Consider the following 24,759-nt stretch of genomic DNA (forward strand, 5'->3'; position numbering starts at 1 on the left):
CACCCACAGGACACCCACAGGACGACGGGTAACCAAGCAAAGGGATTGTGCAAGGCGCGCAACATGTATTCGGCGTTTCTACGATCTCAAGTAGGCAGGGCTTGAGCCATCACCCGCGGGTGGTTAATAAAGGCGACTAAATGGTGTTGAATAGAATGGCCGCGCGTGAGCATGGCATGGGTTCATCTTGGTATGCATGTAGTCTCGTCTGATCTTTCGCTGGTCGCCGTATTTTGAACACATGTTTCTCCTGAATGCAAGCTGCCGAATGCCACCTATGCAGTGCCTCTGCTATGAATTAGTCGAAATGCTGTTTGTACGGGGAGGTGTCACGATGCTCTTCTCTTTGATAGTGAGGCACCTGTGACTGACATGTACTTTTCAGGCGCTATCTCCTTGCGTATTTCAGGCAACTATACCAAGTTGGGTATTTCCACGAATTCCAAGTTCATGCTTTATAGTACGACTGAAAGATGTAATCAAGATATATAGAGAGTTTGCTTTTGGACTATGACACGATGTGGGTTACAGCGGTATGCGCACAGCGCAGAATAGGCAAGCTTCCCACGCGGTATATGAAGGCCTCATTCCTCTCTCTATCTGATGCTTATGCAGCTAGCACAATTCCGTCATGCCACAAGTTCAAATGTCGTTTTCAACTGTAAAAGTAAATAGGCCATGCAAGCCGAGGTTCGGTTCAGGAGACCCATTTCGCGCTGTGCTTTTTCGCACAAACCCTGTGATAATGCCCGCCAACCATTCGGACCAATAGAGCTGCAACGTCTTTTTACAAAGACACGGAGGGAAAAAAGAAACATGTCTTTATCAAGAAGATGCAAAAAAACATACAACACCGGGTATTCGCTGGTCGTCACCGACCCAACTACTAATCCGGCGCTCGCCAGGTTATCGTACGAGATCGGACGGGATCGTGATTTTTACTGGCGGCTATGGTCGTATATACCAGGCACTACGTATACTAGGATATCAAGTGATGACAGCCGCGGTCTTATGCAACTGCAACTGCAACGTCTTCGGATTCACCGCCAAGTCTCTGTTAAACTCGACGCCGAAAGACGGGCAAATTATCCAATCCCGACCAAACATGCAGTTTTGGATCTGAAATCGATATCCAGGGTTAAAGTGCCGCAAAGACAGCCAGTAATTGCAGTCTGGCCAGACGTCCCAGGTCCATTCAACATGATCAAGTACGGCGTCATTCAGTATCGGGAGCTTGCGCCAGTGGTACATGCGACATGGTGCCTTTATTCTTGGGATCACTCTCATTCTAAACTCAATCTTGGACAGCGCCCAGTTGTCCGGCACTACATAGCTTTACAAAATGCCAAACTACTCGACACTGCAACCACAGCCAACAATGCTGCGTGTCGCTCCTCTCCATCGCGCACGAAAATCGCAACCCGATTCCCCAGTCGTTTACGGCAGCAGCGGGATGCGTTCGGCAGCTCGTCGCGTTGCCGCGCGTACAGCGTCGCTGGTTATCCGCCTCAGGAGCGGGTTAGACAATCGGTGGCCGAGGCGAGAGACGCGTGTAAGCGCCCTCGTGAGTATTTGGCCGACTCTCTGCGGCATCGAGTAAACAACCGTGGACACGGCGCCCTCGACACCCTCGGCGGTTCCCACGGCAGCGCCGATTCCAAGGCTGGCAGCGGTAGAGGCCAACAGGCCTTCGCCCGCGGCCGATGCGGCAAAGGCGCCAAGGCCAGCACCGGCGAGCGGAACGCCAATGGCGGCAATAGTCTTTAGGGCGCTGGGAGAGGTGTTGTCTTGAGGGGCGCTCGGGGGCGTGCTGGGAGACGTCGACGGCGCCTTGTCGTTTTCCTTTTGCTTGCTGCCGGGGGCCTTTGCCGACTCGCCTATGGCGGCGAGTACCTTGGCGCAGAGCTCGTCTTTTTTGCCTAGCAACATGTGAGCATGAGTGGGCGGCTTCGACACGGGCATGACGGATTCATCGGTAGTACGCACCTTGGGTTGCTCGGGCTTTGGGTGACGATGGCGGTCCAGGGAGGCACGAGCCAAAAGTAAGGCCCGCCTCGGCTATTTGCCTCAGAACGCCTAGAAGAGAGGGAAAGGTTTGCTGCAAAAGGCTGTATATAGGAGCATGCTCTTGTTGTAACGATGAAAGGCCATCATTCTGATCGAGATAGACCACGAGCCTACGCTCGTCGACGTGAAAGCGTTGCAAGACTAGATTGAGAAAGTCTGGCCATTGCTGAACGCCGAGTTGCTCGTCTTGGTCCTGCTCCTGCTGCGGCTCCTGACCCGGCTGTTGTTGCTCCGGCTCTATAATACTAATGTTAGCACACCGTCGCATCTCTCGCACGGATATGGTAGAGAAGTCTTGTACCAGCTGGCAGCGCCGCCTCGTCTTGACCTTGATCATCGAGCATGTCCCATGGAAAACCCGAAAAGTACTCGTATACGCCGGCTGAAAAGCACAGGTCTCGGGGGGGGGCGTGATCCGAGCCCACCAAGTAATCAATGATTCCTTGTTCTTGACCGGGTCCGACATCATTAAAAACGGCCAAAACGTTAGACACGTCTCGGTTACAGCGCTCGGTCGCGTCTTTGCTCTTTTTAGGCGGCGGCTCGTCCGAAGACGACTCCGGAGCCTGGTCTGAAGCAGACGGGCTGCAAATGGCTTGCTGTGCCTGGGCAATCACCTCGGGTACAGGCCGTCTCTGGGCTTCAGATTTCTCAATAACCGGTTTTAATTTCTTGTCGACGGCTTCTCGGCATCGCTGCTGGAGGCCGCTCGGTCCTGCCACGGGCTCCTCACTCTGGCTGGGATCGCACACGTTGACCAGCTGCCACGCGACTTCTTCCCAGCGGGCCGGGTCGGGATCAGGCGTGAGTCCTTTGACAATCTCGGCCGATTTTCTCTCACAATCCCCTCGCGTGGAAGGGCCCGGATGGGCGGCCTGGTCGCCAGTTGGGGGAGGGCCAGGGTTTGGGTTGTGTGTGCTACAACAGAGGCATCCTTCCAAAGCGGCGTTCACAATTTCATCGATCCTGCGTCGTTGTTCGTTCGGGTCATTGTTGCGCAGTACTGGACGTGTAGCTGCTGCGGCCACCCGCATGCAGTGATCAATATGCGACTTGACCACGGCCCACTTCAGCCTGCCAATGTATTGATCTAATGCTTCATCAGACATGTCGTGGATGGCCTGTTGGCTTGGGGGGCTGCCACTAATGTCGGGCAACGGAGAATACCATTCTATCTGGTCTGTGGGCCATCCCGTTGTCTGGTAAAACGAGCCATCCTGTGGGCCGTTTACTGTAGATGGCCCTGGACGTATCCGATAGAGGTACGGCCAGCCGCCAACCGCTATGTTCAACAACTGGTCATAACTACTCGTCGGGTCTGCCCAAGCCCGTAGTGCTTGCCTCACCTCCTGGTAGCCTAGAGGCGCATATAGCAGACGGCCGTTGGCGGTTCGCATACCGGTGTTGATATAATCACTCAATCCTTGACCCCAGACGCGGGGCCTCTCTCGTTGTAGAGGAAGCCCGCCACGGCCCATAAAGTTAGGTTTTTTCGAAGTCACGTGATAGACGTACGTTGGCGGTGGTAACGCAGCAACAATATTGCTTGCCCACAATACGTGCACGAGTAGGACTAGCCACTTGGTCCAGCGAAGAGAGGCCATTGTGATTCTTTGATATATATAGATAGATGGATAGATAGATCGGTATGTCGTGCAGGTTGTCTTGAGGTAAAGCTCTCCCTGCAGAGTGGTGCGAGCCTACGTGACCAATTTATACTGTCAAGTCAGGGCCACATGATAATAGACACGCCAAGTTTTACTATTAAATGCTTGATACTGTCTCAAGGACTAGCAAGACTAGCTAATATTTACACATGGTGCCTTTATGCCATGGGCCCATGACCCATTCTATCACACACGAAACTATGCATCCCCCGGCAAGCATTGTCGGAGCATGAAATGATAGAGCAGGCACATGTACACCTTTTCCATCATCACACAGCAGAAACTGATAGATATATTAAGGTTTAAATTGTATCGCTCATTAGTCAAGTGAAATTACAAGCATGACACGAGCATCGTGCAAGCATAAAATTTGGCAACACAGTATTTGGCTCAACGATAGATGTATACGCTAAATTGTATACTAAAATTACGTAGTACGTACTAGGAGTGACGAGGAAAACTTAAGTCGTATTGTCATTCAACCGCAACATAACATGAAAGCTCTTAATTTAATGCAAGAACTGTTATCCTTCCTTTGGTCACCAGTTTCTATGGCTCTTACCAATTACGCACCTTCTATACCATCGCCATCCGGAAGCAGGCCTCAAACAGTGGGAGGCGAATTGCGCCCGCGATTATGCATGATTAAGCGATTCAGGACATGTCAAGGGAGCTAGCTACACCACCACCTTTGTTGAAAAGTACTTGTCCATGGCTTGAGAAGATTTGGTCGAATGAAAAGGGACATTGAGGTACCATGTGGATAGGCCGATGGGCGACGCAATTCCTATGCGCATATCCTGGGGCATAATTAAGAGTGGCGAGACATTGAAACCGCCTTGCGGGCATAACGTCATGAAAAGCAAGTGCATCGAGCAATGCGCCTCGCATTATGCTTGGCATCTACGGTTCAATAGAAACCCTTACTCAAGTTCAGCATATCGCAGAGCCAAATAATTTGGCTTGTAATAAAAAGCTAGAGGGGCCCAAGACTTGGAAACCTAAATATATTGCCGAGTCATGCGTTTCTCGTGTGGCTATGCGTTGCTTTTATAATTATGCGTTCCTATTATGCGCATTACTACTCCGTACATGCAAGACAATATAAACTTTAATAAATTAAGAGCTGTATAAATAAGCGCTGTATACATAACGACTAGCTTGATTTAGTCAGGTGCCTTATAACCTAAAGTTTTGCGTTACTATTAGGCGTATTATTCTTAGGCGCATTATTCTTATGCGTATTATCCTTATGCGTATTATCCTTATGCGTATTATCCTTATACGCATTGTCCTTATACGCATTACTCTTTGTCGGTAGATACAAGTGGGACTGATTACTCGGTAAAAAGTTATAGAGCGTTTCTTATTGCCAATTATATGCAGTTAACACTATGCATACCATGGGAGGAGCTGTATGCATGAGCGCTCTATGCATGATGATAAGCTTGATTTGGTTAGACAGTTGACTCATAGCATGGAGTCCCATAGTTTGCTGCATGGAATAAAGGCCAACACATAGCAGACAATCGGCCAACTGATAACATGCTATGCCAGGTTAAAGCATTACATGTAAAGCATGGAAAGGCGGCTAGAGTTGTCCTTGATCGATTTCAGCATCCCACCGCATGCCATGCTTATTCTTCGCTGCCGTATATAAAAAGGGGAGAGCATACCAGTCCTCCTCCTACAATAGCACCATTCCTTCGCGCTGCTCACCACCAACCATCTGTCTCTCACAAAATACCCACGTTATACACACTGCCTTAGGCGGCGTTATTATTCCAGAACAATGCGTCCTATTCTTTCCGCCGCTCTTTTTATAGCTGCCTGCAATGGCTATTTCCTTGGACCCGTGTTTAATACACTGCGTCCAGGCCGTCACGAGCAGCCTCGCATAGCTGTGAGCCCCTTGGAACTTGAGCAATTCGCGAGGACAGAAAAGCGTGCCGACTCGGTGGGGAAGAAACTTACCAGGATCCCACCGGAAGACTTGGAGGAGACAGGAAAGATTTTAGCAAAGGCTCTGAAAAATGACCCTCAAGTAAAGAAATACCTTGCCCTTCTTGAGCCACTAATCGCCGCCGCGTCCAAGACTACAAAATGCTATGAAAACTACAAGAATAGCATCGATGCCGTCATCAAAGTTTGCAATGACAAATACGCGAAAGTAGTAGACCTGAAAAATCGAATCCTGTCGCTAGCTTCGATGCCTGGTTTTCGAACCTCATTGCTCTTCTGGCAGAAATTACCAAATGTGACCCATTCCCGCGAGAGCCTCCAAGGCGACGCAACCAAGGCTAGGGACTTTATTGATGCTATTAGTGGCGTTAATAAAGTCTTGGACGAAGCGAATAAATGGAAACCCATCGCAGAGCAACTACACCGCTATCATGAGCACCTGAAGAGCCTTAGAAAAGCTATATCCGATGCTGAAGATTGCTACGAGGCGTTTATCACCAAAAATGAAACAGAGAGACTTGAATCTCCGGAAGCCACCTCGGAGGTTTTGAAGCCCTGCGCCGACCAATATGCAATAGTCAAGGACAGACGCCATGAGCTTGAGGAATTCCAAAACGGCACGTTGAAGGTCTCTGGCGGGAAAGCCTTCGCAGACCTCGAGCTGGCCAACCTGCCGGCATTGGAGGAGAAAACCGCAGCACTGGAAACGGACAGGGCTAGAACGGCCGAGTTGGTATGGGAGGGCTCGGACGAGGTGCGGCAGCTCAATGCGACCATCTTTGACGAGATCAATCTGGCCTTCAATAACCTGACTGTTGAGACGGTACGCAACTTGCAAAAATATGTGTTACTTTCTGAGACCAAAGCTGGCAAGCCGGCCGAGTCTGCTATCGAAGATGCAAAGAAGTGGTCGGAACAGTTTTTGGCCGAGCTATCAGCCATGCCTGATGCGAAGCTTGATGAGATTGTCAGCGATGCACTGTCTATCGCGATAACCGCGGACGTAGTTGACAAGTTGCTAGATCCTTTGGTTCAAGTATCTACATGGCTTCTCGACCGTGTCCATAAATAGCAGACCTTTTCCATTGAAATTGGCCTTTGCCGTTGACAGTGTCTAAAATGACTACCTAGTAGTGCTTGTTAGATAGAATGTCAGATATCAGGACCTACTACTACTGAACCAATGGCCCGTCCAAATCGTGATGATGGTCAGAGTTTCCCCCAGGCCACTTTTCATTTTCCCTGCAGTGGGAAGGAGTTTGAAAACAACAGCTCCGCGAGATTGTAGTGAATATTCGGAACCCGCTCACCGTATCAAGCCTACTTAGGGCGATTGGCGAGTCGCTACACATTTCGACTTCAAACACTAGAGCGTTAGTGATGTCACTTTATGGCGTCCGAGTATCTTGAAAGACTTACAAACGACGTTCAAAAGAGAGTGTTATTTGTATGTGACAAAATCCAAAGGTGTAACAAGGGCTTAGTAATAAAGGCTTGGAAGAATGATTTTGTTTATTAAGTTGAAATCTCGCAGTTGGATCGAGTAACGCCTGCATCTCTTGAGCCTGTGCATATGGAGGACTCGACTTGATAGTCGTAGATGCCATGTTCTTATTGGTCATGCCTTCGTAAACACAGCACTTTCCGTCTCTCACCGCGCTTGTCTCGTGAGTGCATATATTTGGAAACGCTCGGTGAGCATAGTTGCCAAGAGCTATCGCGGGTGAATTGAAAGAGCCTGGGACCCCTTTTGTCTAAATTCGAACGACGTCAGAGAGCATACTTACATACCATTTATGTCCAGCGTCACATTAGGGCAGAGTAGATGCTCTCCGGTATTTGCCGGCTAGAGTCTCGCATAGAGAATGATGCCATCCGCAATCGAATAGCCCTGGCGTTCCTCGACTTGGAGCTTAAGAGGATTTATCTAGAAAGGAAACTTACGCAAGCCAGGGTGAAGACGAGAGTTGAGCGCGGATACATCAGCTATATGATCGACAAGGTGCTTGAGAATACGCACGCTGGGTAGCATATGGCTGGCAATCGCGCGAGAGCCGCGATACCAGCACACTTCTATAATCAACAACGGTACGGAAAGCGGTGGTGGGCTCTCATAAATGGGCTTGGATATGATATCTTATTTCTGTGCTTATCAAGACGTGTGGGCATCATGTATGGCCTCTACCTAAAACTTAGCAGAGTGATAGCCTTGCCATCCCCGAATTACCGCAGAAATACCAGCAGATAGTCGGCTCTGAAAAACTTTGCGCCATGAAGCATGCGGCTCAAATGATCAGAGTCGGACTTGATGGATATTCTGTCAGCGCCTTGCAGCTGAGATGTCATGACAGATATAAAGCGGTTGATTCGTCCGTTCGTAAGTCCTTCTGCAATTCATGGTACGACAAATCTCGGCCCCTTCTAATCCCGGCTATAAACAGCAAGGGCTACCTGAAATATTATAACCAACAACATCAAAAGGTTACATTCGCTAGCACCGAGTGAGAACCAACACCATAGAGGTGCCGAAACGTCACATGCGATTGCACTAATCAAGAACTGGCCGCGTAAAATAATGGAAATCAATTGATGTCACATGCACTTCTAGGGCTGTCCAGTCAGTACCACCACAGAAAACAGTCGGACTTACTGTACTACATAGGCAGTGCATCATCATCGACACTGCATACAATACAAATTAGGCGAGACCGCCAGACTACCACGACATGCACTCTGGGTTTCTTCCCTACTCACCAGTCTCGCACCCAGTTACCTAGGCAGTGACACAGGTAGTGCGTGGTAACACAGTCAGCAGTCTGCGAAACGTTTTAACCACGAAACTCAGGTATCGCGGTCCACACTCTGTTTATTCAGCTGCAACCCTCACCATGCATGACAACAATGTCGGCACAAAGTCTCACAGGCTCTCAAGTACCTTGTTCCAATGAGCAGCCGGCTAGGCAATCAGACAATGCCCAGGTCGACGATACTAGGGCCACGCAAACTTGGACGCAAAGCGGCTACCCGATAGTTGACGGCAAATACCTGGACGGAAATGGCGTCACTCAGAGCATAGGGGATGAGTGGACAATGTCAGGCCCCCCCGTCATCGATGTATACTGGCACAACCGGAGACGCAGCAGGCAAGGGACACGGGCGTATTTTGGCTCTATTGGGGCAAACGCTTTTGATGATTTGACCGAATATATAAGCCGAGTTCGAGAGTTTCTGAGAGCACAGGGGCATGTGTGCCAGATTATGTCGTTGAACGCGACGGCATATTCGGTCAATGTAATTGTAGCCTCAGAGCTGTCAACAGATGAAATGGGTGACCTCTTGTGGGACTATCGTCTTGCGCCGGCTAACTAGGCAGGAAAGCTAACTTGATATGTATAAATGTCTGGTTTATTTGCAAATGCCAAAAGCATTTTATTAATAACGCCTTTCCCACAGCCCGGCAAAAAGTCAAACTGCCGTCAACGAAATGATGATGCGCAGATGCCGGTCATGGATGCTGAATGTATTTAGTTAATGGACCTTGACAAACACTAGGCGAGTAAAGAAACATGTGTACTCAAAAGCCGCATTGGTTCTGTCACGCATATTACTACTCTTGTGACAGCCTAACCCCTGTAATGATAATGGTTTTCCTGGAAACAGGCTACCATCTACTAACTGGTGTCGGTATGCTCGGTGACTACCATACTTTGGTGGGAGAAGCTCAAGGTTACTATATTATTCACTGCGTAAACGCCCATGTAAGAGAATATATATCTCAAGTGTCTCAGCTTTAGTAATAACACCAACCCCAGAATTATTATCCCCGATAGACTCAGTCTTGGGCTCGCGCATGTCAGTAGTACCCTCGTTCAAGGTCTTCTTAAGATCGATATTGTCGTTCTTTGGCTAGCGGTTAAAGTACCAGGACTTAGATGCCCGAAAGAATATCTCGGGTCGTCGATCGTGTCCTGTATAGCTTAGCCGCTCACCTGCAGTGCCCGTGGCCATGGAAAGACAACGTCAATGCATTCGCACTTGCGGAAGAAGCACATGCCGAGCAGCCAGTTGCGCACCCGGAGGCGCGGCGTGCCATCGACGAGGTATGCGTCGAGGTCCACACCGAGCGAGACATGGCGGTCAAGGTCGTTGGCGTCGTGTGTCTCGGAGCCTGGATGCCGCGGCCATGCCGAGGTGAAGACAAACTTTGGCCGCCGACACCGGTCGTCCTTTCGAGGCAATACGAAAACGGCACGGTGCGGCTGGTACTTATTCTTAGGATCCCAGATGCAGCCAAGAATCAGCTTTCGGCCGGCCTTGATGGCGGCCACGACGTGGGAGGCCATGCCGTAAAGATGGATGTCAGCAAAGGAGCCGTAGCCCTCGCCAGCATGGGCGTTGGCGTCGACATCAAGATGCCGGATGAGATGGTCGGCAAGAAGAATATGGCCCTGCTCGCAGAGGTAGTCAATTAGGTCCAAGAGGCAATTTCTCCGTTCCCGGTCATAACTCCTATCACGCCTGGATCTGTCAACCGAGAAGACATCTGCCGTGTCAATGACGCGCCCGAGTTTCCACAAATGACCCTTTGCTGAAATACCGCCCGCCGTCAACTCCACGCCGCTCAATCGGCAGCCCTTATTAAATGTCAGATACCGGGGTTCGTCCTTGGGCGCACTAAATTCATCAAACAGATACTCTTGGAGGAAGCTTGATGCCGTTAGGCCCGCCACCGGCCTCAGGGTATCGCTGTTGTTGTCGAGGATCTCGCCATTTAAGAGACACATGGCCAGCACCGACAGACTTAGACTGCGGCCTTGCCCTCTGAGCACGTCGCCATCTAGCCGGAGCGAGTATTGGCAGCAGTTGGCGACGATACCGAGCCGGTCCCACGGCTTCGATAACCCGCGTGCCTCGATATCGGCAATCACTCTGGGGTGCGACTCGCGCTCGATAAACCAACTGTTGTCTGCGTGGTTGTAGATGAACCTACTTCACCACACAGCTAGCCGTCACTTGTTGCTCTCATTGGCACTACACCAAAAGCCATGTCAGCATGCGGCATGTAACAGAAGGATCTGGCGGCATGGGGTGGAATGTCTGCTTAGTAGTCCGAGGGCGCTCAGCTGTACCGATACATATATTCAATATTTCTTTACATCATCCTTACAACGCTCGAGACAGCCTAGAGTCAACCAAGGCCGGGGGTCGAGATGAGGAGGCTGTACTTGAACTGTACAATAGTCTGCATCGCGACATAAAGTGCAAACTCTGTCCGCATCTTGACCTTTCGCCTCGTACGTCTTTGCGTCTTTTCAACTCCACAATGGGCGCGGATCTCATAGAGTACGGGCGGAGTCAGTTGGCCACCATCGTGGCCTGTACCGCTATTGCTGTGTGTATGGCAGTTTTGCGCTTCTGGTGCAAAATTACTCTCAAGATCGGTCTCCAAGCCGACGGTTGGTGGATGCTAATAGCATTGCTGACGTACCTTGGGGCTCAATCGCTTTTGCTATGGGGTCAACGAGGTTTGGAGAAATAAGGTGGTGGCAGTAACATCGCACATCACTAATACGAATTCCAGGTTTCTCGGATGGCAGCTTTGGCAGGGAGTTGAATGAAATAATGGCGGACCCGAAACAGCTCCCATCCCCCCAAGCCAGTCAGCATCTCCAGAACTACTCAAAGGTATTGACGTCAATAATCCGGGCATGCTCCTCCAGTGACAGACACACTGCTGATACCGTGCCGTGATCTCAGTCCCTATTTATCGGATTCACGCTCAGCTGATTTCTTCTCTTTGCCATCAAGATGTCTATTTGCCTCCTTTACCAACGGGTATTTTCTATAACGAGGTTACGCTGGGCCGGCTAGGGGCTCATTGGCGTCTCGACGGCATGGTTCATCACCATCCAGGTCGGACAACTCTTCGCGTGCAACCCGATCCAGGCGTTCTGGGTGAGGCCTCTTCCTGGACAACCAAGCACAGCACACTGCTTCAACTTTAACACCTTTTTTTTCGTCGAGGCTGTTATCGACATCATCATCGATTGCGCCATACTCATGTTGCCACTCCGAGCAATCCACGGGCTTGTAATAACTGCCAGGCCCAAAGCACCCTTGTATTCTATTTTTCTTTTAGGTGGCTTGTGAGTTAAAATGCACCGTAAAACGGATACTTGTATACATTAACCAGCAATAAAGCGCTATAGTCACTAATATTCTCCGGGTATATTACACATATGTTCCCAGAGGCTATTACGGCACGTGCATATGTATACCGTTGACCCTATTTAAACCAGCCCTTGTAGTATCGACTAACCAGACATACAGTTCCCTTGAATGACGTCGAACTATGGACTCAGATCCACATTGCAACATCAGTCACTTGCGCGTGCTTGCCAATATTTAGCCCTCTAAGAAAGAGTTGGGGCAATTGTATTAGGACTATGCGTTCTTATTACGAATTATACTTGCAATCCTGGCCATTTAGGACGAGTGCCAAGGCCACTGGTGTTTTGTCTCAAAGCAAACATGTTGCAACGCCGCTAGATGGTATGAGCCAGCCTCCCAATCAGCAGATTTTACCGTTTTCACACGACCTATATTGGGGTCCAAGTTTGCTATCCAAGACAGCAAGCCGAGAATTGCGGCAACCAACCGGGCTTATGGTGAATGTAATAGGGGCTGAACCGAGTCAAGCTTCGATAGACCACGAGCCTTTTCCATCACATGGCATCACATGCACGAGGGAGTTTTACGTTGTCTAGACTGTTGGTTGGATGTCTAACACCTACAACTATTGGAAGAAAGGACCGCCTGAGCCTGGGAAGCGGCGTGGCGGGATATGATGGAATAGTGTGCAATTGACATTGTTACACGGAAAAGGCCCAACAGATCGCGAAGCCCAACAAAGGGGCTTCACGCCGATATAGGACTTGTTGGTTACACGGCTAGAACACGTGCCCGGGCAAGGACCCTAGGCCCGGGCGTTCCTTTCATGTATATAAAGCAGTCACCCTTCTCTTCCTTCCTCTTAGCAACTCAGGACCTTTGACATCCTACGAGATTATTATTGAATTGAGCCCTTTTTGCTCCAAGCCTTCATATTGAACCCTTGTCACAGACATTGTGTCGTTTGGGTTTCATTGACATTAGGCTCATGTATTATTCAACCATCCCGGCATCATAAACCACGATGACGGGATACAAAAATGACACGGGATGGTCAATAAAAGAAACAATGTTAATGATTTACAAACCCTGATGAATTATAACAATTCATCTTGAACGTCTTGACCGAGGGATTTAGTCAAGTTCTCTAATATCATGATTATATTACGCCATAATGCAAGGACAAGTACGTCCCCTCTTTAGAATTTATCTCGCCCAGGTGCCAAGGGCATAATTCCTTTTCAAAAAGTCGTAGTGAATTATTCGCCAGAGTAGGTCAGCTGCTAATTATAAGTAACTTGTCCCTAAGGTGCTTCAGGGTGCAATGTTATTCACGGATGTTTCCGCTTTGGAAATGGTCTTTGAATACTTTTTGCACACTCTTTAACAGCAGCTGTCGGGCGGATGCCATGGACTTCATGTCCCTCCTTGAGGTACGTCCGTCTCCGTAGGTTTTGATGAGTATATATATCACTAACGAATGCTGAATTGACGAATGTATTACAGCCCCCCTATGTCTCGCGACACGGGATGACAAGGATGGTGTTACACGGAAATGGCGTTGGTTACACAAGGGCTACGGTCACGGGATTAGGGCAGAAGGTCCTCACCGACTTCTTGTATAAATAGACGGCTTCGGTCCCTCAAGGCCTTGAGGAAAACCAAGGACCTTTGATACCAAAGACTGTTATTAGATGAATTGAGTAATTGCTCCAAGCTAGGCCCTTGTCACAGATGGCACCCTGAGAAGGGGCCAAGACGCCATCGAATGGGCCTTGCACGATCAAGTGCGCCTTGAGGAACTTATAGGCTTTGACACTGAATTCCAAGTTATTAGGCATAAAGTAAACGAAGAACTCGTCGGTATTTGTAGCTCGGCACCATATCAGCAGGAATAAAGCCCTAGGCGGATTCGAATGCATGATGGCTCCCTAGCTCGCGTCTGCGATTTTCTCTCACTAATTCATAAGCGGAAGCCAGAATCCTAGGAACGCACCGGTCAATGTACCGGACATGTTATTGAAGTAGTGCCACCAACTGTTCTAGCATGCTGATTAAGCTGGGGGCCAAAGATCAATTGATGCTGCCGCTTCAGGTACGGCAGTCAAACAACTATTGACTCGTTACCCTACCCTCACGTCAGATGCTAGTGTGAGTGGGCTCCGGAGCTGATAAGCATGATATCGCCCGGCATATAGGGCGGTCCCGGTCTTAACACACTTGACATGATAAGGACTTTTTGTGTGACAGGTCACATTGATGTTAGCCTTGTGTTTTCTCGCGCCCGCAAGTCGTTGCCTTGTGGTTGGAAATATTCCCATTAAGCTAGAGGGCAAAAATTGTAGACGCCTCGGAGATTATTCCCGTAGCGTAGATGTTACAACATTATTGAACGTACGTAGCCCCAGCCCCCAGCTTACACTTGCGCCAGTCGCGAGGATTGCTTACTGTTGCTAATACACAGGTATGCATGCGGGACGTTTTGCGGCAGACTACAACTATTCTACTGCAAGGGATCTCGAGAAGCAGTCAAAGTATTCTTCAACGGTTCCGGCGGCTTGCCTGCGTCACAGTAGATGCAGTGTCTTAGGGCGGCCTTGATGCTCCTGATATGGCTCCTCCTTGATGCTGGTGCAAGCCCGGAGAGCACTCACAGTTCTGGGGACTCCCTCATCAAGAGCACCGTTCTAGGCTCGCACCGGGACGTGGTTGGCATGCTGATTGATCGGATGGCCAACATCCGCCATCCGGACGGCTTGGGCCGGACCCCGATCCGGGCAGCCGTCGGCCGCATCCGGAATGCCGCCCTTGTCCGGCTCCTTGCCGACAGTGGTGCCAATCTGAGCGAAACCGACTCCGATGGCCGCAATCTGCTTCACGTGGCCGTGAATGGCCACCCGAAATCATGAAGATCCTCCTTGAGTTTGGCAAGTCTATTGGACTCCACCGCCGCGACAGCAAACGCCGGGCCTCACTCCTCTCCTGTCGAGGCTAGGCCCCAAGGGGGTGAGGATGTCGCGGCACCTTGGATCGATGGCCGCCCCTGTGCTGGGGGGTGAGTCAGTGCAAAAGGGACTTGGCCGAGGGCATGGGATCGAAAAGAGGGACCATGCTGGCGTCGTCCGGAATCCGGATCCTCCTACGTCATGGGGAGAACCGAACGGCAACTTCCAGGCTTGGGGAGGCCGCCGAAATGACACCCCTGACGCTGGCTCGGCGGTGCGGCACTGATGACGAGATTGTCGGCAGGTTGAAGTACGGCGTTGAAAGAGAACCCATGTCTGCGTTTGCAAAGGGCGATGATGTGCCGGTCGGGCGATACAGCATATCTTCTATGACCTGTGGCATCTGTTTAGGTGTAAGTTTTGAGTGTCCTACAAAACCCCAGGTGCCCCTTTTGTCTACTGATGACATGGAAGCTCACTGAAATCCGGGCTCGTCTAGCCAATCTTCGGACCAGACGCATCTATACGTGCACCACCTATCCCGACTACAATATCTGCAAGAATTGTTTTGCTACTGTTGTCGCCTTGCACGGCGCCAAAACCAAGCACGATGGCTAGCCGCACTTCGTGGAGGTCAGCCCCGACCGGGAAGCGCACAAAGATGGACCACGACCAACCAGGGGCGCTAATGAAACAGTCCGCGAGGGCAACATCTGCGTGAAGGACCAAAGGGCGGTAATGGTAACACGAGCAGTGGAGTTGGCAACAGGCAGCGCCGTGTGCTGGAACTTGATACTGATTCTAAGGATGATGATGCCTTGCTTTAGAGATGCTTACACAAGCATTCTTTGTCGTCTGGTATGAAAAAAATGCATTCATATATCTTGATTGTAGCCCGTATTGCATGTAGTTATTGACTGACTCAATTTAGTACGCCCCGTGTAGCGAACCCAACAGGGCACCTTGGTAGTGCTCGGGATCGGCATTAACTGTGCCTTGAGAAGCCTCGCACCATCTCTAGAGGCCCTCCCCGAATACTCTCAAGCAAGATACGCCTTGGGCAAACCTCCAAGGTAATCATGGCAACCTGAACCCACTCTCGACGTGGTGAGGTTGGTGTCTGTTCTTGAACTATCCAGATTGTTGCCCCGTTTAAACATGGCATGTAGCCCTGTAAGCATGGGTGCTTGGGATTTTGCAACTAGAAATCGACCAAGTTGCCCGTGCGCAACCCAGACACTTTTCGTGTCTTTTGGCCTGCAGTGTTGCCGTCTGATCAAGGTTCATGACTAACTAACCACCTCCAGTAGGTAAGGGGGGTGAGATGCTCAAAGTGTGGATTCAGCCATATTCACCGCTTCTGGCGTTCTCCAAACATGCTACACGGTGAAGACCTAATAACAAAGCCTTAGAAAGGGGCATTACCGATGAACGACCTTCGTGTTACATGGACTAAACACATACCCCGGTGAAAGTCCTAGGTATAAACGTTCTCTTCTTATATACATAGCGGTCACTTGTCCCTACCTTTCTCTTACATCTTACGATATTATCATGAAATTGAGTTATTACGCTCCAAGCCCTTATAGTAATTCCTTGTCACGAAAAACTACATCTTAGACCCCAGTTCGCAGTGGACGATTTGATGGTGGGCACACCCACTCGAATAGTAATGGCAATAAACAAATCGAGCTTCCATGGTGAACCAGTGAATTCTGTGCTCCCCTGTCACTCCTGCCAAGCATCATCTCATATAAATTAAGGATTGGCACTCCGCGCTGTCGGTACATTGCGCCCAGCGGTAATTCCCCAGATGGGTAGTATAGCAGCATGGGTGAACCGCTCTGCCCCAACAAAGCTCATATATGCGGCCACGCCTGCTTGGTTTAGGAATTCAAATTACTCTCATGACATCATGGCCCGCTGCCTTCTAGTTGCCCATTGAAAAGTCTTCCATTTTGATCCAGGCTACCCTTGCTGTGTGCCTCCACCGCATGAACCGTTGCACCAGGCCGCATCGAATTAGAATCTACAGCGCCATGTAGTCATTTCCTAGGCGGCCTGTTCGGGTTAGTCACGGCCCGTAAATGTCAATAAAAGTGTCAAAATTGCGTGGTGAAGTGCTCTAGCTTTAAATCCTTCCCTCGTGCATCTAGAGCAAAGGCCAACCCCGAACAGTACTTCATGAATCGTCACAAAAAGCATGCCCTCTAATTAAACAGCCATCCTTCCGTCTTTTATTCCCCTGACAGTAGTAATGGACAATTGTAAAAGCCGGTGCCCCTGTTTTTGCTGCATGGGATGGCGGCTTGTTTGACGTCACAACTATTAGCAGAGGGGCTAGTACGGCAAGGGGCTCGGAGAAAAGTCCGAGCACATTGACAACAATCGCTTACAAAGGTACCGTGTTTGGATTCTTCTGCGACCCGCGTGAACTTTTAGTCTATAGCTGGAGGGATGGGAAGGAAAAGAGGGAATAACAACATGCCGCACGGTATAACAGCGTGCTGGTCATATCGGGTATTAGGCCGCAGAATGCGCAAATGTCGGATGAGGCCAAGAGCCTACTTGACTCGATATTACAATTGTCTCTTTTAAAGCTTGAAGTGGCGCCAGGTCCAAGTACAATCCAACCTTACTTGTTTAGCCACAAGTGATTGACAGGACAAGTAAGTTTTCGGGGTTATGCACAGGGATCTCTCTGCTAACAGCAAAATTTTGTGCGTCTAGCAGTAATTGCTAACTAGAATCCAGGCCGAAGAACAGTACTGAGAAGCAGTGACCCTTGTGGTGGTGATGTTGAAGCCACAGGGCGAAAATTGTAGACGCCGACGAATGTTACCGCAGCAGCTGTAATTATAATACTAAACTCAGCAGGTGACATGTATTGATAAGACATTCTGTCAGAAAATCAGGCAATTCGCCCTCCACACACGATCTCTGTAAGAATTAGCTCTTACCGGCGATAACCCCCTTGCTATATCACGCCTGGCTAAACTCCAGGGCCTGATTTGCTTCAAGAGCCCACAACCTTGCCAATAGATGGCATCTCATCTCCGCTAGAAGCATTTCCGAGGTATTGTTCAATATAGGGCTACACGACGAGGCTGTCGGGCCCAACTCATAGTGGATGGCTTAAGTACCTTCAACTATATCAACGAAACTTATATAACGCTGCGCTTGAGACATCAAGATGCAATCAATTTCCTTGTCCAGGTTCATACTGGTCTACCACCAAAAGTACGCCATACTGCGTACAATATCGGCGCCATGTCGGTTCTTTCTATTTTACTATACGTACTTGTCTGGTCTCTGAATAGTCGAGCGATAAGCGTGCTAGGTGTGCCGGCCAATAATGGCCTGACGTCAAGTCCGTTACCCCAGCTAGACGTGGGCAGTCAGGAGGCGCCAAGGTTAGTAATTTTATCTTTGCCGGCTTTAGGATTTCGGAATTAAAATAATTCCTCTAGCTTCCTAAAGACCAAGCGACAATCGAATAGCGATATTCTGCTTGCCTTGTATTATCGTGATCCCCTCGCGCTCTGGAAAAAGAAACTCGACTCATTTCATTGGGGAATACACGTTACTCCGGAGAACGTTCCAGGAAAATCTACAACTCTTTTCCATGCCGTGAATGAAGGAGAGGATCTCAAGGTATTCGAGTATGAGAAGAGATTGGTCAACCCACTTACCCAGAAAAAGCTGCTTGGACGTATCAAGATCGGCACGAAGCCTAGTACGGTCTCGGTTGAGGATATCGATAATTTACTTTCCCAGGTACCAGTGCCAAACAAACACGACGCCTCGTCCGAGAGCTGCGTCTCATGGGCCCTATGCGGAGTTCGCAAGCTGCAAGAAGGCGGTGTAATTGAGAGCTTTGATACCGAGACTTTTTCTGACCAAGTTCTACAATATGGACTCGAGCAATTCCGTGCTACGTTGTACGCAGAAACCGGAGCTGAGAATGAGATAACACACAAAATTGCCCGCTACGATGTGCAGCAAGGGAAGACTGTGGTGGAAGAAGTCCAGGGAAACCAAGGCACCCCAGTTGAGAACCCAGAGAACCCTGAGGAGGCTCCTGTCCTTTGCGAACGGTCTGCACTGGACTGCATGGGCCGCCCGGCAAAGGAAAAGACGCCCAATACAGCCGACGAGGGCGAGCTTGTACCAGTGGCCAAGCAGAGCTCCAAGGAAAATTTCGACAGCCTTCTGGAAGAGTTTGGCCATGACGGCTTGGTGAAAAACGACCGGCTATATACCGAGCTGAATGTACGACTCGGTGAGCTTAGCACACTCCCGCGAGCTGAGAGAATCGCCGGTTTCGCCAAGATTGGAGAGGGTGCGCTAGGCGTTGCCGGCCTCGCACTCTATGGCAAGGCCGTGGCGGATGTATTCACGAGCGATACTAGTGTCATGGATAAAGCCGTCGTACTCACGTCCGTCTTGCCTGGAATCGGCTGCGCGGTCCAACTTGCCCAAGGTATACAGAACGACCATGTGAATGCTGGCCATATTGCGCTATGCTTTGCTGAAGATGCTCTCATGCTCTCTGGGTTCTGGGAAATCGCACTAGTGCTCCAACTATCCGAATCACTTGTCGAGTTCTTCAAAGAAGACGCCGAACAGAGGAAGCTATTTGATACCGAGCTATTCCGCCAAAAGGGCTCAGAGGGGTGGGCACACAACGTTGAGAGAATGCTTAGCCACATCAAATCGGATGAATTTGCTGCCTCTGCCAAGACCCAATTCTTGTCTTACCAATTGCTCGTTTTATACCAGGCGTCGCAGCTAAGAGGTGATTTTCAGGCTTCTCATCAAGCTATATCAGCATCGGTTAATGCCTCTGCCTCGCAGCCGGACCACGGTACGAATGTCGACGCACATGTCAAGTTCGAGCTCAACCGGCAGATTTGTGCAGCGATGGCGCTCGCTAAACGCCAGCTTCGGCAGAAACTTGAATCAGTAGCCCTCAAACACACCGAGAAGCTGTCCAACGACTTCAAGGAGCAGTTCTTTAGCGAATACCGGAAAGCGGCGACGAGGCCGATCAGTTTCCTTGGCATTCCGATGCCCCAGAATTCTTGGAATATCGCAGAGCTCGACCGCGTTATTAATGAAGCTAGAGCGTTTCCTCTGCCCCTATACAAAGACAGGATCGATCACGCTATTCAGGAGGTTATGGAGCGGCTCGAGATGCCTGATCGCTGCAAGTGCCTTCAGGGCAGTAAAAAGAAGGTGTGTGAATTTGCAGACTGCTCAAATCCGGAACCCAGGCAATGGCATCACGATTCAGCAGGAAGGATTTACGTCAAGAATATTCTGTCTCAAGACATTGGCGTGAGAACGAGTCTATCTGAGAATTGCACGGCCCTTTTCACACCATGTCAAGGCCCTGACTCGGCAGGCGAGACTGGCAGGCAACTGTGGTGTAGGTTATAGGCTTATAGTTTTTGGGCGTCAAATGCATCCATATTCCCCTCTTATTATTTTCTTCGGTGAGCAAGTTATTTTGTAAGCTCCTCTCGTCAAGTTGTTCACCCTATTCTAGTACAGCCTTCGATTAGTATACAGCTCCTTGAAATAAATTTGATACACTTATTCGACGTAAAACGTTACCATTTCAGGGCCCCCAAGTTCTCTTACAGCGTCGAGTATGCTCGGTTACATGGCATGACGTGCTGTCAACAGGTGCGGACGAGAGAGCAGAGATTGTGGTATGTAATAATGACACAGCTTTGCGGCACATGTCGGACGAATGGGAAGTAAATGGGCAGGTATTATTTGGTCATCAATAACCGGCATGTGGCATGACTCGCCACAGGTTCTAGACCGGCTTCTGCCGTGTGACGTTGCACCTAGAGGTGATTGGGCTCACTAGAAGGCCTCTTGCCTCCCACCGAGAAAGGTGAATGTAGGACTCTCACGGTTTGTGCACGCGGTGCCCGTGATAATCTATCATCAGCTCGAGGCGTGAGTGCATCGAGTTTCTAGGCCAAACACCTGCCCATCTAGGACTGAGTGGACAAGTCACCTGGCTAGAACCAAATTGCGACACAGCATCATGAGAGTAATGCTACTCAAGAATGCTGCTGCTCCCAATATTTTGTCACGGATGAGAATCTGTAATATGATAGAACCATAGAAGATGCGCATTACTCCACGTGTCACGAATGAACAAGGCCTAGGACTGGAGAAAGTTGATGCAAGGCTCACATAATGGATTTGTACTTTTTATCCTTGTTTCATCTCACATCTCACTTACGTTAGGCTGTCTTGCCTCTGCATATTAACTCACGTATGACGTTATGCATACATTACAAATTTGAGGCAAAGACTAGATCCTGCAAAATTGTTGGTAGTAAGCCACAGCGAGGTCTCACGACATGCACTGGTAGACTCACTTCGTGACTAAGAGACTCGTTTAGATGGCAGTTTCCCCATCAAAGCAGATACTATCAGCCAGTCGGAGCATGCAGGAATGCTGCGAATGACATGCTGTTGTATGACGTGATAGAATCCAGGACACGGCTTATCTTCTTTTAATATGGCGTGTGTTTCTGTGACATGGCATCCTGTTATTAATATACCGGAGGCGAGGTAGCATTTTAGTGACGAAACTCTTACCTTGACTCTGGGTGAATGAGAGAGCTTCGTTTCCATGAAAAGTGCAGAAATAAAAGGGCCGATGATGGAACGATCGGTACCTGTTGCTAACGCAGCTTTGCTTAACGGGCGCCCGCATCACAGTGGTCTCAGCCTCGAGTCACGTCGTGTATGCAGCAAGTTACAAATGACTTGGGGCCGACAGGGTTCAGAGTCACACTTGACCACATTACTACATACCCGGGGATACACAGCGGATGCAGATAATGACCAAGATGGCAGCGGTGGCATGGAGACATGCGAGAAAGATGGAATGCGGAGAGCTCTCAAGCATATATATACCTGTGTGGTGTCGCGGACGTGCTGCGAGGCATCACTCACTTGTCTAGACGTCTAGGTGCACGACTACACCAAGTCAATCAAACAAGAGGCATCATCCATCATCTTTACCGCCCAAAGGTTTCTAAGCCCTCGGCCCGCCGTCGCCATCGCAATCATGCGCGCTTTTCCCACCACGCTTCTCCTAGCTACTCTAGCTCCTTGTATTCATGCTGGCGTCATCGCTGCTAGGAAAGACCATGGTACTTTCAACACTTATACGGACGACCACTGCCGCGATTTCGAACAAACTATCTATGCTTGGGATGGTATTGAGCGGGGTCAGATTTGCCCTCACGTGAAGTCGGTTCAGGCTAATATTGCCAATGACACGCGTAGGTCCCCGTATAATCCGCAATATAACCTTTCTACTTGGAGCGATGAAGGAAAGTAAGCTAATCCCCGAGCATCTAAGTCGTGATCTGGGTTGACGGGGGAACGACTCAACCGTTGGTTATTAGGCCTGGCGACACGGCTTGTCACAAAGTCAATGGTCGGGTCAAGGGCCCTTTTTGGAATCTTTCCAACTAGAGCAATGCCTCCACAATATGCCCTGAATAAGTGTGTCCTGGCACGACTTATGCCCGGAAATTTTCACAACTTGTGCTGTGGTAATTTTGCAGCCTTGTATAGGTTATTTCCTTTGGCTTGTGGGACTTTTTCTCTGCAGTATAATGTCAATGCAGCGGCTACTCAACATTCCCAAACCATGACTTTCCGTCGTGATATTTCATCAACCTCTCACTGTCACGAGGTGCGCCAGTATCTGAAGCTTGGCAATGTTCAAATCCAAATACGGGTTCCTTGCCATTTGTGCTGCTTGTATTGTCAACTCATTACTACTAACTTCAAAGCTCCATATATGGGTGAAATTAGAGCGGCTTCCACTGGTGGTCTAATTGACCCATTGCGGAACGCGTTATAAGTATCATAAATCTATATTCTATTGACTTTGTATTTTATACTACACCTTGTATAACGTAGTGGATTTATTAAAAGAGATACCACAAAATACAGACTGAATAATGAGGCGAAAACTGTCGCCGTTTTTGCCGGCGTCCGTGATGAGGCAGTGACGCAGCTTAGATACAGTGTATATTGAGTCAGGAACAGGCTGGGCAATCAAAATGCATAATCAAGAGAATACTCCCTGGCACTGTTAGTTCCGGATATTTCCTAACTTTCGTCTCTTTAACGACTTGGTCTGGCCATAAGGAGATGGAATTTACCCTATCGTCGAGACGTCACGGAATGTCTGCGCTAAACCATACCTATCATCATACGCATAACACCACCTCTCAGTATTCTTGGCATATGCGCGAAACAGAACTGGGCTATGCGACGGCCGCATGTTCCCGCTGCAAGACATAAGGGCGGAGGCAGACTCGGCAACAATCCTCTTTCCTCACGGTCCACCAACATTGCAGCGGCCTCCGGCTGGATAACTGCATATCGACGATAGCCACGCTCTTAAATTATCAATAGCATTCAAAGTAAACCGACCAACGACAGAATTATAAAAGTACTTATAAATAACTTCTAATTAACTGCCAGCTATTAGTAATTATAAAAGCAGGAAAAGGTTAGGTTTAAATAAGAGCCAGTTAGTAGAAGGTATAGTATACCTGGGTTAGGCTAATACCCCTTATTATCTCCTACTACCAAAAGCGGCGGCACAAACCGCCAGATTCGGTGGGCTCGGCAGCGCTTCTTGCATTTTTTAAGTTAAAGAGGATTACTTTATCTAAGCTACTCTTAACCGTTCTTGTGCTTTGTACTGTTACAGACTAGAACAGAACATTAATCTAGACGGGCCCAGTTTCCTTTCTCGAAAGAGTTCCTGAGCTGTGGCTGCTTTATCCTGAGCAGCTCCGGCGCCTCAGTAAGCCACACTTAGAATCAGAATAAACTATCGTGAGCAGGACTTATAGAAGTTTATCTTGGGCTAGCTATATAGGTAGATAGTAAATTATAATTACTTTAATAGTATAAATATAAACTTATTATTATATAGAATATTTAAATAAAACTATTTAATTTCTTATAAATACTTTAATAATTCTATATATTTTATATTAAAATATACTTTAAAAGAAATTATAATATATAGGTAGGCTACTTATTATAAGTAGGTTTTTATAAAAATTATAATATTAAAAAAATATAATTATATTAAGTGCCTTTTTTACTATTAAAACTATAACTAATTATAAGTTACTACTTTTATATATATATATCTCTTATAAGTATTATAACTGCTTACTTACTAATATTTATTATAGCTATTTATAAATAATAATAATATAAGTAAAAGTGCTAAGCTACCTAATATAAAGCCTAATATAAGTAAGTTACTTATTATAACCTTTAAGGGTTAAAGCTAATAAGGCTTAAAGGGTAATATAATTATAATTAATACTAGATTAAAAGCTTTTTATAATAAAAAAAATAATTATTATAAAGCTAAAAATTCTAATTTAATAAAAATTAAAAAAAATAATAAAGCTTTTAAAGCTATTAGCTAGTTATATATAGTTTTAGATATAAACTAATCAAAGCCTAAAAAACTTATTTACTCTTATCTGTACTAAACCCTTATTACTCGGGAAAAAAAACTTAAGAACTAATGTATACACAGCCTTTGGCTGAATTAGGAAATTACTCCACAGGCCAGCTAGATACATTTACAGGAACTATAGTAATAGTTGTGATGATTGCTTGGCCCACGGACTCCCAGGCTTTAGAAGATTCTACCTATTGTGTAACAGCTAAGGTTCTTAAGGGATAAACTAGTTATAATTTATATTAGTAAAGCTACTAGAGTAGTTAATCTAAGCAATTAAGTATTATATTAATAATAAATTATAAATTATAATTAAGTAATTAAAGTTAAAAAGTTATAAGTAAAGCTTATTTAATATAATAATTAATATTAAAAGCTAAAAAGCTAGGATTTATTTATA

The 24,759-nt window shown here is 48.1% G+C and overlaps 7 protein-coding genes and 1 non-coding gene across 8 annotated transcripts; 6 read left to right on the plus strand and 2 right to left on the minus strand.

Annotated features, from left to right (window-relative positions):
- Nucleotides 1–842: 842 nt before the first annotated feature.
- G6M90_rRNA00000011 lies at nt 843–958 on the plus strand. Its single transcript, XR_010715682.1, has one exon. It is a non-coding gene; the product is annotated as a 5S ribosomal RNA (ribosomal RNA).
- A 479-nt stretch (nt 959–1,437) lies between these two features.
- On the minus strand, nt 1,438–3,671 carry G6M90_00g031100 (uncharacterized protein; the record flags this gene model as incomplete). Its single annotated transcript, XM_014684144.1, has 3 exons — nt 1,438–1,919; nt 1,987–2,304; nt 2,369–3,671. 3 exons carry the CDS (start codon nt 3,669–3,671, stop codon nt 1,438–1,440), a joined length of 2,103 nt encoding a protein of 700 aa, XP_014539630.1.
- A 1,855-nt stretch (nt 3,672–5,526) lies between these two features.
- G6M90_00g031110 (uncharacterized protein) lies at nt 5,527–6,768 on the plus strand (the record flags this gene model as incomplete). Its single annotated transcript, XM_014684143.1, has 1 exon — nt 5,527–6,768. One exon carries the CDS (start codon nt 5,527–5,529, stop codon nt 6,766–6,768), a length of 1,242 nt encoding a protein of 413 aa, XP_014539629.1.
- A 1,829-nt stretch (nt 6,769–8,597) lies between these two features.
- G6M90_00g031120 (uncharacterized protein) lies at nt 8,598–9,065 on the plus strand (the record flags this gene model as incomplete). Its single annotated transcript, XM_066130080.1, has 1 exon — nt 8,598–9,065. The coding sequence occupies one exon, from the start codon at nt 8,598–8,600 to the stop codon at nt 9,063–9,065; it is 468 nt and encodes a 155-aa protein (XP_065986468.1).
- A 608-nt stretch (nt 9,066–9,673) lies between these two features.
- On the minus strand, nt 9,674–10,743 carry G6M90_00g031130 (uncharacterized protein; the record flags this gene model as incomplete). The annotated part of the gene is made up of 2 exons (XM_014684142.2): nt 9,674–10,662; nt 10,734–10,743. The coding sequence occupies 2 exons, from the start codon at nt 10,741–10,743 to the stop codon at nt 9,674–9,676; spliced, it is 999 nt and encodes a 332-aa protein (XP_014539628.2).
- Nucleotides 10,744–14,443: 3,700 nt separating this feature from the next.
- On the plus strand, nt 14,444–14,776 carry G6M90_00g031140 (uncharacterized protein; the record flags this gene model as incomplete). Its single annotated transcript, XM_014684141.2, has 1 exon — nt 14,444–14,776. The coding sequence occupies one exon, from the start codon at nt 14,444–14,446 to the stop codon at nt 14,774–14,776; it is 333 nt and encodes a 110-aa protein (XP_014539627.2).
- A 200-nt stretch (nt 14,777–14,976) lies between these two features.
- Nucleotides 14,977–15,430, plus strand: G6M90_00g031150 (uncharacterized protein; the record flags this gene model as incomplete). The annotated part of the gene is made up of 2 exons (XM_014684140.2): nt 14,977–15,225; nt 15,287–15,430. The coding sequence occupies 2 exons, from the start codon at nt 14,977–14,979 to the stop codon at nt 15,428–15,430; spliced, it is 393 nt and encodes a 130-aa protein (XP_014539626.2).
- A 2,652-nt stretch (nt 15,431–18,082) lies between these two features.
- Nucleotides 18,083–24,445, plus strand: G6M90_00g031160 (uncharacterized protein; the record flags this gene model as incomplete). Its single annotated transcript, XM_066130081.1, has 4 exons — nt 18,083–18,225; nt 18,283–20,050; nt 21,816–22,131; nt 24,435–24,445. The coding sequence occupies 4 exons, from the start codon at nt 18,083–18,085 to the stop codon at nt 24,443–24,445; spliced, it is 2,238 nt and encodes a 745-aa protein (XP_065986508.1).
- Nucleotides 24,446–24,759: the final 314 nt, after the last annotated feature.

The sequence above is a fragment of the Metarhizium brunneum genome, chromosome 2, assembly GCF_013426205.1.
Source record: "Metarhizium brunneum chromosome 2, complete sequence".
In the NCBI taxonomy this organism is placed as follows: Eukaryota; Fungi; Ascomycota; class Sordariomycetes; order Hypocreales; family Clavicipitaceae; genus Metarhizium; species Metarhizium brunneum.